The sequence below is a fragment of the Nyctereutes procyonoides genome, unplaced genomic scaffold (genome assembly GCF_905146905.1).
Source record: "Nyctereutes procyonoides isolate TBG_1078 unplaced genomic scaffold, NYPRO_anot_genome, whole genome shotgun sequence".
Taxonomy (NCBI): domain Eukaryota; kingdom Metazoa; phylum Chordata; class Mammalia; order Carnivora; family Canidae; genus Nyctereutes; species Nyctereutes procyonoides.
Genome location: NW_026575160.1, coordinates 9,552,496 through 9,568,851, shown reverse-complemented (window position 1 = coordinate 9,568,851; position 16,356 = coordinate 9,552,496). Strand labels below are relative to the sequence as shown.

Here is a 16,356-nt window from a genome sequence, read left to right as displayed (position 1 = left end):
AGCCTGCTTCTCCCTCTGCCTGCGTCTCTCTGCCTCTCTCTCTCTCTCTCTGTGACTATCATAAGTAAATAAAAAAAAATAAAAAATAAAAAAAAAAAAGAACAATCTAGTTGAACCTTTTGTTTTAAACATGATGAAACTTGATCTCGGTGTGCACCGTGATCTGTTTCGGGGTCACACTGCTAATTAATGGCCCCGTCAGAATTCCAGCCTCGTGCAGCCAGCCTCATCATTCCAAGGACCCATTCATCTTATGATACGATCTTCATATGTAAGGAACGGGCATAGATTTTATTCCCATTGAATGATGCTAGTAGCCTCTCACCCCTGGAGATAACAATCTTTACAGATGAGGTTAAAAATAAAACAACTGTTGCGATCTTACATGAACTACTTTAGTCAAGTTTCTCATGTTGGCAAAACTGAAGACGTGTTACGAGGTGTTAGATGAATGAGGCATATTGATGTCGGTCCTTCTTCTGTTCTGAACTGCAGCTCGCCCAGTTACTGGCAGAACTGAACTCCATGCCAGATTTCTTCCCGGTACGAACCCCGAACTCAGCCTCTGTAAGTAGAATGCCTTTATAATTCTTTATCCCGAGGCTGCTGGACATAATCTGTCGCCAGATGGCTTTTGTTCCAGGAAGCACCCAGTTGCGTATGTCTGTGCTCTGACTTTCAGAAGAAGAGAACAGCGAGGCGGGCCTTCTCAGAGGGACAGATCACGCGACGCACAAACCCGACCCGCAGCGCACGGCCACCCGAGAAGTTTGCCCTGGAGAACTTCACCGTCTCAGCAGCCAAATTTGCAGAAGAGTTTTACAGCTTCAGGAGGAGGAAGACAATTAGTGGGGTATTTTCTGAGCACAGTGAACATATTATGCTTTGTCTAAGGCCACATTGAGGTCCTGACCCGGTATGTCTGGAGCAGCTGAGCAGTGATGCTGCTGATGGTGGTGCTGGTGCTGGTGTTCCCAGGGCCACACTCCAGGAAGAACCCTCCCTTCCCCCCATCTAAGCTGTAGGCTGGAGAGTCTCCTTTACCTCAGTTGAGCAGAGGAGCTGCTCAGAGTTAGGACCCTCAGCTTAATCTTTGAGGGAGGCAATAAGGGCCTGTCGGTGGCATCTGAGGGCCTCGTGATTTGCCTTGTGGGAAAGGGCAGTGATTGCTCCTTGCCTTTCAGTTTTAGGAATGGGGGGTTTTAAGTGCCTTCAGAGTCTGGAGGGAGAAACTAGGTTCTTCCCATTTGCAGGTTTGGCCACTCATTGTGGCTCCTTTTCCTGTCCTCACAGAGTTTAGAGTTGGTGCCCGTTAATTGGGCAGGTAAAAACCTGAGCTGCTCCTGTATTGTTGTATCACCTTGCCATGAAGGAAGCTGGCTCCGTGTCTGTGGCAGGAGGCTCTGTAAATGATTGATTCCCAAGAAATAGAAGAGAGCCGTGGTTAACATTAATGGTACTAGAGCTCTGCGACTGTGGTTTTTTTTTTTTTATAAATTTATTTTTTATTGGTGTTCAGTTTGCCAACATATAGAATTAACACCCAGTGCTCATCCCATCAAGTGCCCCCACTCAGTGCCTGTCACCCAGTCACCCCCACCCCCCGCACACCTCCCCTTCCCCCACCCCTAGTTCGTTTCCCAGAGTTAGGAGTCTCTCGTGTTCTGTCTCCCTTTCTGATATTTCCCACTCATTTTTTTTCCTTTCCCCTTTATTCCCTGTCACTATTATTTTATATTCTCCAAATGAATGAGACCATATAATGTTTGTCCTTCTCCAATTGACTTATTTCACTCAGCATAATACCCTCCAGGTCCATCCACGTCGAAGCAAATGGTGGATATTTGTCGTTTCTGATGGCTGAGGAATATTCCATTGTATACATAAACCACATCTTCTTTATCCATTCATCTTTCGATGGACACCGAGGCTCCTTCCACAGTTTGGCTATTGTGGACATGGCTGCTAGAAACATCAGGGTGCAGGTGTCCCGGTGTTTCATTGCATTTGTATCTTTGGGGTAAATCCCCAGCAGTGCAATTGCTGGGTCATAGGGCAGGTCTATTTTTAACTCTTTGAGGAACCTCCACACAGTTTTCCAGAGTGGCTGCACCAGTTCACATTCCCACCAACAGTGCAAGAGGGTTCCCCTTTCTCCGCATCCTCTCCAACATTTGTTGTTTCCTGCCTTGTTAATTTTCCCCATTCTCACTGGTGTGAGGTGGTATCTCATTGTGGTTTTGATTTGTATTTCCCTGATGGCAAGTGATGTGGAGCATTTTCTCACGTGCATGTTGGCCATGTCTATGTCTTCCTCTGTGAGATTTCTGTTCATGTCTTTTGCCCATTTCATGATTGGATTGTTGTTTCTTTAGCTGTTGAGTTTAATAAGTTCTTTATAGATCTTGGAAACTAGCCCATTATCTGATAGGTCATTTGCAAATATCTTCTCCCATTCTGTAGGTTGTCTTTGAGTTTTGTTGACTGTATCCTTTGCTGTGCAAAAGCTTCTTATCTTGATGAAGTCCCAATAGTTCATTTTTGCTTTTGTTTCTCTTGCCTTCATGGATGTATCTTGCAAGAAGTTACTGTGGCCAGTTCAAAAAGGGTGTTGCCTGTGTTCTCTAGGATTTTGATGGAATCTTGTCTCACATTTAGATCTTTTCATCCATTTTGAGTTTATCTTTGTGTATGGTGCAAGAGAATGGTCTAGTTTCATTCTTCTGCATGTGGATGACCAATTTTCCCAGCACCATTTATTGAAGAGACTGTCTTTCTTTCAGTGGATAGTCTTTCCTCCTTTGTCGAATATTAGTTGACCATAAAGTTGAGGGTCCACTTCTGGATTCTCTATTCTGTTCCATTGATCTATGTTGTGATTTTTTAAAAAAAGATTTTACTTATTTCAGTAGGAGAGCAAAAGAGAACATGAACAGGGGAGGGGTGAGGGAGAAGTAGGCTCCCTGTTGAGCAGAGCACCTGATATGGGGCTCGATCCCAGGACTCCAGGGTCATGACCAGAGCTGACGGCAGATGCTTAACCACCCAGGCATCCCAAGAGTGTGAAATCTTTATAGGTGTTTTTTAGCTACTGAAAATAGCTTATGCTTTGGCTTTGGCTCATTTTGCAGGGGAAATGCCAGGGGCACAGACGGCGTCACCGAATCTCCTCTTTTCGGCCAGTGGAGGATATAACTGAAGAGGACCTAGAAAATGTTGCCATAACTGTTCGAGATAAGATCTATGATAAAGTTCTGGTAAATTACATATGATGAGTCATTTGCATGATTGTGATTCTCATCTCTGTTGTTTGAAATCCTGCATGTTCTTTAAGCTGTACCTGGGCTTATACCCTCAGGCCTCCTCCCCTCTGAAAGGGCGGGTCAGCTGTAACCGGGAAGGGGAAGTCAGCTTCCTGCAGGAATTCTCTTCAGGAAGGTTCTCTTCAGGGGATGCATGTGATCTGTGGGAAGGCAGGAGTATGGTTTGGAAAAGCATATTTATAATAGTAACGTTTTAAATATTTATATGGCATTTCAGTTTTGAACAGTGAAAAAACATACTGTGGGGTTTGTGTATGCTTTTTGATTAATATAGGAACTAAAGGTTGACAGCATCTTTGGTCAGTAGGAAATGGGTTTAAATTTTTTTAAACATGATTTGGAGGGAGGTTTTTGGTATCATGCCTCATTTTTTAGGTAAAACAGTGTCCTATTAGGGTAGTAGTGGCAGCACGTGGCCTTGTGGGTACCCCCTCATAAATCCCATGTTCACCCCCACTGCCTTCCTTCCCCAGGGCAACACCTGCCACCAGTGTAGGCAGAAGACCATTGACACCAAGACGGTGTGTCGGAACCAGAGCTGTGGTGGGGTGCGAGGACAGTTTTGTGGGCCATGCCTGCGGAATCGCTATGGGGAGGATGTGAGATCCGCGCTGCTGGACCCGGTAGGAACAGTGTTTGCATTTGTCATGGCTTGTACTGGCAAAGGGAAGCGGGTTGACCATGAGGCTCCCTGGGCCCTTGCTCGGGGACCTGTAGCTGCAGAGCTCTGTGTACCCTTCAGCACTCTAGAGGAAATGAAAACTGCAGTTTCCTGCTGGAAAGAGAGCAAGCTGACCAGTAGGGCAGAAGAGATGATTGCATTTTCCAGGGTCAGAGCCACATTTTCTTACAGTTCTGGTTTGGAAGGTGGACCTGTGTGCCTTTCTTCCGGTGGTGTGGTTACCTCGGACCAGGCCAGGGGCAGGTGTGTCACCCAGTAGGGGGCTTTCAGCGTGCCCGGCCTTGGACTAAGATTTTTCTCTATTCATACAATTAACTTCGTTTCAGTTGTTACTAATTCAACCTTATAAAGTAGGTATATAACCTCCCTGTTCTTTAGTTCCCTCTGTAAAATGAGAAAATAGTATGCTTAGCATATATGCGCTTGAACCTGGGCAGACTGGCTCCAGAGCCTGTGTCCTTAGGTGACCCCTGCGCTGTATGGCCTCTTTCACAGCAGGGGGTAAATACACTGTCCCCAGTTTGCGGACGAATATATACTCAGGTAGTGGTTTAGGAAGTAGAAGAGCCTCATTGTTCTTTTGTATTCCAGAAATTCTCCACAGATTTTGATCAAGTGTCTATATAATTTTCTGGGTTTCTGCACATGTGGGACCCCGGTGGTCAGCCTTTCTGGGCCTTTGAAACGTGGAGGGAGGAGACACTCTGGGTCACCCTGTGCCATCTACTGGAAGGGACACGGGACCCGAGGCTGGAGGAGAGGCTGCAGGAGCCAGGTTGGGGCCTGGAGGTCACGGGGGAACTTGCTCTTCCAGGATTGGATGTGCCCTCCCTGCCGTGGGATCTGCAACTGCAGTTACTGTCGGAAGCGTGACGGCCGCTGTGCCACGGGTATCCTCATTCACCTGGCCAAGTTTTATGGTTATAATAACGTGAAGGAGTACCTGGAGAGGTAAGTCTCACAAACTAGAAAGAGGCCTTGAGCCAGCCCCAGCCCCAGCGGAGACCGTGGAGGCAGGGAGTGGCTGCTACGTTGCAGAAGATTTTACTGATTTATTTGAGAGCGAGAGTGCACAAGCAGGAGATGGGGGAAAGGGAGAGAGAGAAGCCAATTCCCCAGTGAGCAGGGAGCCGGACGCAGAGCTCCACCCCAGGACCCCGAGATCATGACCTGAGCCACCCAGGGCCCCGCAGATGTTTCTAAAACCCTCTGGAGTGCTGTCCATTCTGTGTCTGCTCATGTGGGAGCAGCTCAGGACCGTTACCTTCCCTATTGGGACATTCCCTCCTTTGCTAGCATTTTCTGCTTGGCACTACCCCTCCCACATTCCCCCTCATTGTGTAAAACAGGAGGCAGCAGATCCTGTGAAGGCTGAGTAGAGAGGCTGGGGCACTGTGCTCTTAGGACGCATGATGAGCTTCTGGGGCTGAGGCTACAGCACTGAACTCCATGGCCCGGTTGTGGGATGCGAGAGTGAGGCACATGGCTCCTGGGGCCTGGCTCACTGAAGCGGGATGGGTCGGGACAGACCTTGCACCAGAGGATCCAGGTTTGGCTCCTTACTCCACGCGTGGAGGTGGGGAACCTAGAGTGCAGCTTTGTTTTTTTTTGCCTCCGTCCTCATCACACTAAAGCTCCCCCTCCCCTCTCGTTCTCAGTTTACAGAAGCAGCTGGTGGAAGACCATTAGGAGAAAGAACCAGCCACCTCACTGTACAGCATATGCCAGCAGGACATGCCATACCACTTGTGCCTAAGATTTTTTACAGTTGTGTTTTTATACAGATATTTTGTAGATCTAAATGCTATTTTTTTTTAAGGTTTATATACTTAAAAAGATCTCTCAGGAAGGTGGCACAGCAGAGCAATCTATACATGTAGCCATAGGCCCCTATGTATATTGAATTGTTTAAAAGCATCTGCATGCGATGAAAAAGTTTAAATGGGGTGGAGTTAAAGTGCAGGTAAGTTCCAGAGAAGACACTGTATATCTATGTGGCCTTGATCTTTAGTTCCCAGTCAGTGACCACAGTTCTCTGGGCCATTGGAATTTGTTAAAGAATGTTCTGCTAAATTACGAAGTGCAATTAATCATAGATCTTGAGAGTACTAGAGTTTTATTTTTATTAAAACTTGAATGAACACAAAGTGGACTGTCCCGTTCCCGACACTGGAGGCCTTGGAGCACTGCCCCTTTATTCAGGATTCACCTGCTGCCTGAGGTCAGCGGCTTCAAGATTTAATTTTTAATTTAAAAAGATTTTTTTAATGTCTGCAAGAACTAAAATCCTGCTTAACCGATGGGGAGACTTTAGTGTTTAATGCAAATGTTACATAAGTGGGAGGATGTTTTAGGGCTTTCAGTAGAACAAATTAATGTGCGCGGATGCCAGTTAAAATCCTCACTGTTCTGGCTGAGGCTGGAGGGGCCATTTCATGCTTCTAGAAGCAGAGCCACACCTGCCAGGACCCATTTGGCTGTCTTGTCTTGGCTCTTCAACCTGAAGGTCCACACATAATTAGAGCCCCTCATTTTGGTTTTATACACAGGGCATTCATATGTATGTTTGGTTTCTTGTCTGTCCACGGGTATGGCTTTTGCAAAGATGACTGGCATCACAGAGGTGATCTCCTTGAGGCAGGCTTCAGCAATGGTTCCTGACTGTGTGTCCCATCTGGCACCTGTGGCAAAAACACAAGGGTTGTAATAGTGTGGCATGTTGGTGCTGCTCCTCTAACTGTTGGAGGCAATAAATGTTTGGTTTTGAAATGTTTGGTTTTGTCACGTTACTGCTTGTCAGGGGCTTTCTTACCCGTACGGGAGGTTAAGACAGCTGCTCCCCAGGTGCCATAGAAATGCTGGAGGCAGAGCTCACTGCTCTACACCTAAACTTTCCTTTGAGAAATCAACTAATTTGAATTCAAAAGGTGTAAGACTCCGGGCACAATGAAGCAAATGCATTTGTCCTCCCTTAAAAAAATAGTAGTCTCTAATCCAGTACATTCTCTCCTAACCCCCGCCCTTGGAGATTCACTGTTAATGACTTACATAAGTCTTAGAGTAAAATAGCAGTGAAGTTACAGTTTTTAATAAGATTTTGAATAAATTCAGCGTAGGTATTAATACCACAGGGTAATTTAACATTAGATATAGATGCAGGTTGAAGTGACAGCCATCACCCTAAATGCCTTAAAATTTGGCTGATGTTGATCACAGCCTGGGATACAGTTTTTTGAAACTGGAAACAAGGCAAATAACCACTAGATGTAAGTGAACACTGACGAGTAAACAAAGGGCAAATACCTACCCGAACTTAAGAAAGGTCTTTAATAACCTGTACATGTGCTCCTCATGGTATCTTACCTTCCAGGAGGAACCCGTGGAGATAAGCCCCTTCCCGTGGAGGATGGCCATAATCTTCCTTTGTTTTTTTGGTTACATCAACAGTCAGGCACATTTTATCCAGTGGCCATTCATTTTTTCGAGCCATGGTCTGTATGATTGCTGTGGGAGGAGAAGGATCAGGAATAGGATGAAGGTGGTACAAAGGTTTGCAGCAGCTGGTAGGAAGCTGGCTGTCTAGCCGGGCCTGCTCTGGTCCCACGGTGTGGTTCCAGTTTGTGGGCATCTGCACATGTCTGCATTAGACTGTGGCCAGCTCAGGCCTGCAGGACCCCCTCCCTGCTCTTGTAAAAGGAGTTTGACTGGAACAGCTATGCCCATTAGGTCACCTGGTGTCTGCTTTTGCACTGTTGAGGCAGAGTGGGGCCGCTAGGGGAGAGGCCACGTGGCCCTGGGTGGAGAGTGAACTACATGCCACCTCACGTGGCTGTCGTGCCTGGAATGGGACTTCCTCTCTTCTCCCCTTCTGTACTGGCCACGACCTGTGTGCTGGGGAGCAGGGCAGGCGAGGAAGGGGCCAGCAACCCTTACCTGTTAGGAAGGACTGAGGGTTGAAGAAGCCAGAAAGCCACACCACAGCCGGGAGGGCAAGATCATGTGTCCATGTTTCGAGTTCCCGGCATCGCAGAAGGAGGTCATTAAACCTGGTCAACAGAAGGTAGGGAGAGACAAAAACGTGCTTTTTAGTAATAGAGGAGTTTTCCTATAAGAGGAGGTAGACTTAGGAGACTGATAACCAAAAAAATCTTACAGAACACTGTCCCTTTAAAATTAGATTTTTTTTTTTCCTGTTGAAAAAGGAACAGGGACCTTGTTCCTATCAGGGACAAGAAACACAGGAAGGTGGAAAATTCATCTCTACTTAATTCAGCGATCCTTAGATACTCCCTAGTGCTGGTTGGTGATCACACACAGGTGATCTGTGTATGATCCAGCTGACAGGCTCCAGTGCTGAGTGAGGACGGGGAGGGGAGGGGAAAGGAGGGGTGCCGGGGAGGGCAGGGGTGGTGCAGCTGCGACCATGGTCTTCCCATGTACATGGTCACTGGAGAGGGTATGGGGAGAGAAAGGTAATGAAGAGATACAGCACCTCCCAGCCTGGGCATGCCTGCGTTTGAGAAAGTGCTGTTTTTACCCAAGTTCTGAACTCATCAGCACAACAGTTACGCAAGAAAGGAAGCCAACTCCCAGAGGCTACAAGGAGATGAACCTCTTTGATAAAATCAGAAATGACAACCCTTGAAATGTAGAATTGAGGGCTGCCAGAAAGAGTGGGAAGATGGAGCAGGGGTAGGAGGTGGAGGACAGGCCTGAAGATCAGAGCCAGCAGGCAGTTCTCCAGAGGGGAGAGCCACACAGGCTAGCTCTGAAGTGTTCTGGGACCTGGTTTGGATTACAGAAGCAGTAGGGGGGGGATAGGTCACCATGAGGGAAATTCCTGCTGTCTTAGAACATGGCCCTTATCCTGCCCCAGTTATATTCTTTCAAATAGCTGGTTTAGGGAAAACATACTTGAAGATAGGTAAAGTGAAGACCAGGAAAAGCAAGGAGAGGAAAAGACTTTTAATCTAAAATTGTTGCCATGAGAATATACATTGTAGGCAGTTTGCAACTTTTTTTTTTTTTTTAAGATTTTATTTATTAGGGAGAAGGAGAGAGCATGAGCAGGGAGGAAAGGGAGAGAAGCAGGCTGCCTGCAGAGCAGGGAGCCTGTCGTGGGGCTCGGTTCCAGGACCCCGGAATCATGACCTGAGCTGAAGGGAGGCACCTAACCGACTGAGCCACCCAGGTGCCCCTGCAGCAGGTTTTTAAAAAATTGCTAGGAACGCTGTGGTGGTTCAGGGGTTGAGCGTCTGCCTTCAGCTCAGGTTGTGGTCCTGGGATCGAGTCCCCCCCTCATCAGGCTTCCCACAGGGACAGGGAGCCTGCTTCTCTCCCTCTGCCTATGTCTCTGCTTCTCTGTGTCTCATGAACAAATCTTAAAAAAAAAAAAAAGTGCTGTATAAATACATTGGGATTATGGTTTGGAAGTGATGAGGTAAAAAAGGACACTAAGTAGGAAGATCTCAAAGTAAAAGTATTTTTTTTTTAAGAAAAGTATTTTAAAATGAAATGGAAAAAAAGGTGAACACAATTCTAGGAAATTTGAGTTTTCTTCAATTACAAATTTGACTCTAAAATCAGGGACATAGCCGGTTTCAAGAAAAATTGACCACAAATAGTGCTAGCATATATCTTAATATAAACTGAAGACAGACTCCTCTGCACAGATAGGAATAAACATGAAGTTTTTTTTCTTTCCTTTCTAAAAGTTAGCTGCAGACCCCTCCACAGCAGCATTTGATCAGATAATGCTGCCTAAAGCCCCCAACAATGAATGGGTTAATTTTTTTTTTTTTTAATAACCAGCCAGCTTGTCATTTTGAGTATAAAGACAACTGATTATATGGCATAAAAAACTGGCAGCAAACCCAATGAACAAGAAGGTTGATAACCCTGTAGATAAAAATAAGAGGAATCTGGACAAAAGACTTTAATATGTTTAAACTCCTAAGAAACTGCAATAATAGTTGTAAAAACAGGAATTTATAAAACCAAGTCTGGTTCCCCCTCTGCCCCCCCCCAATATAAAGAAATTGGATTTGAAAACTGACTTTTAAAACTTCCCATTGTCCAAAAATCAAGGGCAAGCACAGTAAACCAGCAACAATCGAAGACCTAATGAAGTTCCCTCCAATACTGATGAAATCAACATAGGATACAGCAGAGGAAGATATAGACTGATAAGAGATTTCAGGTACATAAATACAGTGAAGACAATGGGGGAAGGCAGTATTTGGAGAAATAGGGGCTCAGAATTTTCTGGAGTAGAACCAACAGACTTACACATTTATAACTGCACACGGTCCCAAGGACTGTTTTAAAAGCCCACACCTCAGGACAGCCCGGGTGGCTCAGCGGTTTAGCGCCGCCTTCAGCCCGGGGCATGATCCTGGAGTCCTGGGATTGGGTCCTGCATCAGGTTCCCTGCATGGAGCCTGCTTCTCCCTCTGCCTTGTGTCTCTTCCTCTCTCTGTTTCTCATGAATAAATAAAATCTTAAAAAAAAAAAAAATCCACACCTAAATGCAATAGGAAAATTGCAGAACATTAAGAGTGAAGAGAAATACCTTAAAAATGTCCCAAAGAAAGATTAGTTGTGAAGGGATGACAAGTACATTTAAGAACAGTCTCATCAGCTCTAATAAATGCCAGAAAACAATGGAGTTACCAAATCTCAGTGCCGAGGGAAAAGCTCTCTTACCCTAGAATTGTATACATAAGTGAACCACTGAGCAAGAGTGCAGTGAAGAAAGTTCAGACACAAAGAACGCTGTTTACTCCACGTCACATACATGAAAAGTTGTATATTTTATCCTTTAGCAAAAAGATAACAGGGCCCAGAACAAAGGAGCCCAGAATTAGCTATAAAAAAGTAACAATGAGCAGAGAAATCAATATATGTAGTTAAACCGAAAATAATTATGGACTATAAACAAAACAAAAATACTATGGTTTAAAATAAGGTTGAATTACAATGGCAGACCAGAGGAAGCAGACATTCAGAGGGATGTTAAAGTGTTGACTTTACGTTGTGTTAGAAAAATAAAGTGTATAGATTACAATGAAAAGTGTCTCCACAAAAATAATAGGAAATATACAGGGATAAACACGGAATAAAGAAAACTATCAGGGGTGCCTGGGTGGCTCAGTTGGGCATCTGACTTGGTACTTGTGTGGGTCTTGATCTCAAAGTCACGAGTTCAAGCCTGCCCCACGTGGGCATGGCGCCTACTTTTAAAAAGGAAAAAGAAAACTATTAGACTGACAGAAGCCAGAAAATATTGGAATAAAAGAAGAAAAATTCACAAGTTAGAAGGCACAAAAGAAGATGGTGGAAGTGACTCCAACGTTACCATTACCATAAAATTTAAGTGTAACATGAATATTTTTGATAGGAAATAATAAAATCTGGTGTTGGACCTCCATAACATTCACAGAAATCCAGCGAGTAGCTCAACCCACTTTTCCCTGCCGTGGTTATTTGCTGCCATCTGCATCCCTTCCACATTACACCTTCCATTATTAGGTTTGTACACATCCCACACAGCCAACACCTGGCTGCCTGGGGGGCAGTTCCAAGGTACAGTCATTGGAAATTCTTTGTAAGAGTTTATTTTTGAAAGTAATTTCTACACCCAACATGGGCCTCGAACTCAAAATCCTGAGATCAAGAGTCACATGCTCTACAACTGCACCACCAGGTGCCCCTCATCTGGAATTCTGATGGAGCCTTCCAGTTTAAGGCCCAGAGTAGCATTCTGGTTCATGGAAAAAAAAAAAAAAAAAAAGACAGGAAAGCAAGGATAAAAAATTCCTGTACGAGGAGACAGGAATAGAATCTCCATCCCTGGCTTTGGAACACCTCTATGCACTCAAGTCCACACACTAAAGCAGTCAGTTTTACTGTATAATCTTTTAAAAGTTAGCTATGAGTTGGCATCAGTAATCATTAGCTTCGAAACTAAGCATATGAAGTGACATGAAAGCAAACTCAAGTTGCCTCCCATGGCCATTTAAATAAAAACGGAATTTTATTACCTACGGTTCCCAGGTGATAAACTGAGAAATTATGAAGATCAAGTATTTAGTCAAATACTATTAGATCGAATAGTATAGTAAGGGGTGGAATTTGAATCTTGCTTTGACTTTGACTTTTCACTGATTTTTGTGTTGAAAGCACACTAAAAATCAAGTGAAACTGGTGGTGCTCTGTACAATTAGGGGCCAAGTATACTTCCAGAATACAATCTTCATAGTTGTTCTGACATAATAGTAATGACACTGAACCAGCACCCAGGTGGACAAAGGCCAGTGGGAGCAGGAAGGGGGCAGCTTACCACTGGGCCAGGCCGTAAGTAGATGGATAAGCCACTTTGCTCCAGTTGTCTGGGACTGTGTCGTAACTCAGCTGGGACTGCTGGGCTTCCATCTCAGGAGATAACATCAGCTCTCCCTTGCATGGAGAAGAGAGGCCACATAGTGACTATCCTCCAACGTGGTGAAACCCACTCTAGGATCCCTTTTTAAACTTACCTTCCAACCAAGGTCTAATTGTTGAAGTGACGAACGGATTTCCCGAAGGAGAATATTCATCCTTTCACATTCTTGGAAACAAACAAGAACATAGGGGCTTCTGTTTGAGTTCTTTTGCATTATCTCCACCATGTTGAACTCCTCTGGGAGTTTCTCCAAAATGTCATCCAAGACATTCTTAACCTTAAATCATTAACACATATAAGATTTAGCTCCTTTAGGGATCCCTGGGTGGCGCAGCGGTTTGGCGCCTGCCTTCGGCCCAGGGCACGATCCTGGAGACCCAGGATCGAATCCCATGTCGGGCTCCCGGTGCATGGAGCCTGCTTCTCCCTCTGCCTGTGTCTCTGCCCCCCTCTCTCTCTCTCTGTGACTATCATAAATAAATAAAAATTAAAAAAAAAAAAAAAAAAAAAAAAGATTTAGCTCCTTTGTATTTCATTTTTAGTCACAGGGACTAATGTCCTTGACTTTTCAAAGTCCCAGCATATATTCTACAATTCCCCGAGGTGCTTGCTAATGCACTTAAAAGATACCCACTACTCCCTGAAGATGGGCAGACAGGCGCTGTGGACTAGCTCAAGGACCTCTGCATCAATGCAGCCCCTTCCCCTTCTTTGGGTCCCATCAGGGAGGAGCTACTATTCGTTTGCAGTTTATTCACTGTTAGCAGTTAGGGAATAGAAGAACGTCATCAACTACATTTCACTTGTACGTAAAGATACAGAAAGAGGAAGTAAGATCCTGACATTTAGGTATTAAATAAAAATCTGAAAAGTCACACGAAGCAAAAATGCCCTTTAGGCTTGAGCTAATTCTGGTGAGTCTATGATATTGCCTTCCCAACTGATATAGCCTAAAGTTTTGGGAGCAATTTGGATCAGCATTTTTAACAGCAAGGAAGCCTCTGTCTTCTTTTAATTATTGCTTTGAAGAAATAAAAAATGTATACATTAAAGATGTTCAGAATGTATGTAATACTTCAATGTGTGTATTTTTTGTCCTTTTTGCTGAGCTGGGGAAAACCAACAAGTACCTAAAATGGACAAAAGATTGAAGAGCATTGCCTGTTTTCCACCTTAGGCAGCTTTCCTTCTTTCCTTGATTTTTTGGATTACTGCCTGTGCTTCTGGTATCTTAATCCTAAGGTGCTTTAGCATGTTGGCAGGTTATTTTTCAGGTCCTGGAACCTTAAAAAACTCATCTGCAGCAGCGGTAGAAAATATGAAGCACAGTGTAGTAGGCAAGTTAGCTGATTCCAAAAGCCATTCTTTCACCTAGAGTTTGGTTTCCTTCACTGGCCCTTTGTAGCTGTCTGGCAAGTCACCATGGATTAATCCTGGAATAGGGATCCTGATATTAGATTAATTAGATGGCTTATCTGTAAAGCACGTTCTTTAGTGCCCAGGATATAGTAAACAACTAATAGAGTCGCTGCTGTTTGTCTATTTGGGGTGTTGAGGCATCTAAAGCTCATTGGCTTTGCAGTTTTTGGTTTAATGGTCAGCTTCTTTGTTGGAAAGATTGAAGCCCAACACGAAACAAAGACTTCATCCATCTTTCTGTTTCTATTGATACTATATAGCCTTTCCCAAATGGATGAATGTTTCCTTTTTCATCTTTGCTAAAAAAAAAAAAAAAAAAAAAAAAAAAGAAAAGAAAAAAAGTCTAGCATTCATAACAAGGAAGGTGTTAATATACAGGATAAAACATGCACAACTAATTCTAAAGCCTTTACATGTCAACCAAGGGCCTCAACAAATGGCCACATTTCAAGAAATAATATGGTAAATTCCTCGAACCTCAATGTAGTTAAATTTGATGCTTAGTGTGTTCCAACAACCTGAATCTGTGTCAGTCAAATCCTGATTAAATTGTGAGGGGAAATAAGGGCTAATTTATCTGGGGGTGGGGGGATAAACTATTAAGGTTTTAAATTACTGAGAAATGAGGTTTTATTTTTATTTTTTTTAAATTTTATTTATTTATGATAGGCACACAGTGAGAGAGAGAGAGAGAGGCAGAGACACAGGCAGAGGGAGAAGCAGGCTTCATGCACCGGGAGCCCGACGTGGGACTCGATCCCGGGTCTCCAGGATCGTGCCCTGGGCCAAAGGCAGGCGCTAAACTGCTGCACCACCCAGGGATCCCGAGAAATGAGGTTTTAATCTAAATGCAAAAAACCAGCATTTGATGTCCATTTCTCATCATTTTAGGGCAATACATACCTTCAAAAGAATAATGCCAAAAGGAAAAAAAAATAATGCCAGTCTCCCAAGATAATGTAAGAAAGACACTATAACAAAATGACGGAGCCAAAGACAGAGAAGGGCAAGTCACAGATTTGGAGATGTTTGCAATACATCTATCTGACAAAGGGTGCATGTTTAGAATAAAGGGTCCTTAACCTGGAAGAAAACCTGACAACTCAATTTAAAAAATGGGCAAGCAACTGGAACAGGCACTTCACATAATATTATATAGCCAGATGGCCAAGATCAAATGAAAAGATGCTCAGCATCACTCCTTGACTAAGGAATGTGAAATTAAAACCACAATGAAATGTTAACCTTAACAAAACCTCAAGGACAGAGAACGTGTGAAACTTGCACACTGCTGGTGGGAGTGTAAGTGGTACAAACACTTGTGAAAACTGCTTGGGAGTATCTACTGAAGCTATGCATTACAGTGCACGATTCAGCAATTCCACTTCTGAGCAAAGAGGGGTGAGCAGGATGAATGGACACCTTGTGGAGTTGCCAGTGCCAGCTGACAAAAGACTACAAGAATGTTCGTGGTTATTGTAAGTCAAAATAAGAAAGAACTAGAAATAACCCAAACATCCCTCTACTACAGACTGAATAAAGAACTATATATATATTCATACAAAAGAATACTAAATTAAATGAATCCCTGGTCCACACAAGAACATGGGTGGATCTCACAAATGTAACAGAGAGTGAAAAGAGCTAGATGGAAATCAGTACATAAGGTATGAATGCATCCATCTGGTGTTCAAACACGGGCAAGGCTAATCTGTGGTGATCAAGGTTAGAGTAGTAATGTTTGGCCAGCAGAGGGAGGGATATACTGAATGAGTGTTGGAAATTAAGTATTTTTATTTGAGTGATGATTACATGGGTATATGGAAGGAGAAAAATCTATCGAGTTGTACACTTAAGATTAGTACCCTTCACTGTACAAAAATGTTACAGCTAACAGAAAAGAAAGATCCTCTACCTTTTCTTCTGTGGACTGCCCCAGCTCCTCATGGATGAGTGCATTCCTGGGCTGCAGCTCTAGCAAAGTTCTGAAGAGAGTGTTGGACATCACTGTCAGGAATTCTATTTCAGCATTTGGGTGGAGGCCATACAGTGCTGGGCTTTCTGGAGGAAGCTTCTCCTCTACGTACTGATGGTAGCCTGAATAATCTAGGTTAGGTGGGGCTGCAAATCCTGGTGCCAGCATAAGTTCATCTTCAATCTTTAGCCACAAAGGAAAAAAGTCAGTTACTCGGAAGTCTAAATGGATATGAATCTTCACACCCTAAGACATTAAGACATTTTGAGAACACTCAGTAAGAATGTCCTGTGCAATGCCAGATGGGTCGCAGGCTCCCTAAAATATTTCATGAGGCTTCTGTAATCAATCATTTTGTCCTGTGTGTGGCACCAGGCTGACCTCTGGGGAGGAGTCCAAGGAATGCACGTGAATCCTTGCTCCAAGAAAACCAAGTCTGCAGTTTTCTCGGAGCAACGTGATACAAGCCCACAAAGGAATGACTGGGTGCTGAACCATCTCCTGCGTATCGGTC

The 16,356-nt window shown here is 44.1% G+C and overlaps 2 protein-coding genes across 3 annotated transcripts in view; one reads left to right on the top strand and one right to left on the bottom strand.

Annotated features, from left to right (window-relative positions):
• CDCA7L (cell division cycle associated 7 like) overlaps positions 1 to 6,425 on the top strand; it is a 50,173-nt gene extending 43,748 nt beyond the window's left edge. For both annotated transcript variants that reach the window (XM_055314729.1, XM_055314728.1), the window contains 6 exons: positions 496 to 567; positions 683 to 853; positions 3,132 to 3,257; positions 3,797 to 3,946; positions 4,820 to 4,956; positions 5,664 to 6,425. In XM_055314729.1, coding sequence (XP_055170704.1) covers positions 496 to 567; positions 683 to 853; positions 3,132 to 3,257; positions 3,797 to 3,946; positions 4,820 to 4,956; positions 5,664 to 5,694 — 687 coding nt within the window. In that variant the 3' untranslated portion in view covers positions 5,695 to 6,425. The remainder of the gene's footprint in view (positions 1 to 495; positions 568 to 682; positions 854 to 3,131; positions 3,258 to 3,796; positions 3,947 to 4,819; positions 4,957 to 5,663) is intronic.
• Positions 6,426 to 6,433: 8 nt separating this feature from the next.
• The window catches only part of DNAH11 (dynein axonemal heavy chain 11), a 299,232-nt gene continuing 289,309 nt past the window's right edge, over positions 6,434 to 16,356 (bottom strand). The window contains exons 75-80 of the mRNA XM_055314731.1: positions 15,783 to 16,025; positions 12,543 to 12,725; positions 12,347 to 12,462; positions 7,939 to 8,051; positions 7,369 to 7,509; positions 6,434 to 6,686 (exon numbers count right to left, since the gene is read on the bottom strand). Of these exons, the coding sequence (XP_055170706.1) occupies positions 6,439 to 6,686; positions 7,369 to 7,509; positions 7,939 to 8,051; positions 12,347 to 12,462; positions 12,543 to 12,725; positions 15,783 to 16,025 (1,044 nt within the window). The 3' untranslated portion in view covers positions 6,434 to 6,438. The remainder of the gene's footprint in view (positions 6,687 to 7,368; positions 7,510 to 7,938; positions 8,052 to 12,346; positions 12,463 to 12,542; positions 12,726 to 15,782; positions 16,026 to 16,356) is intronic.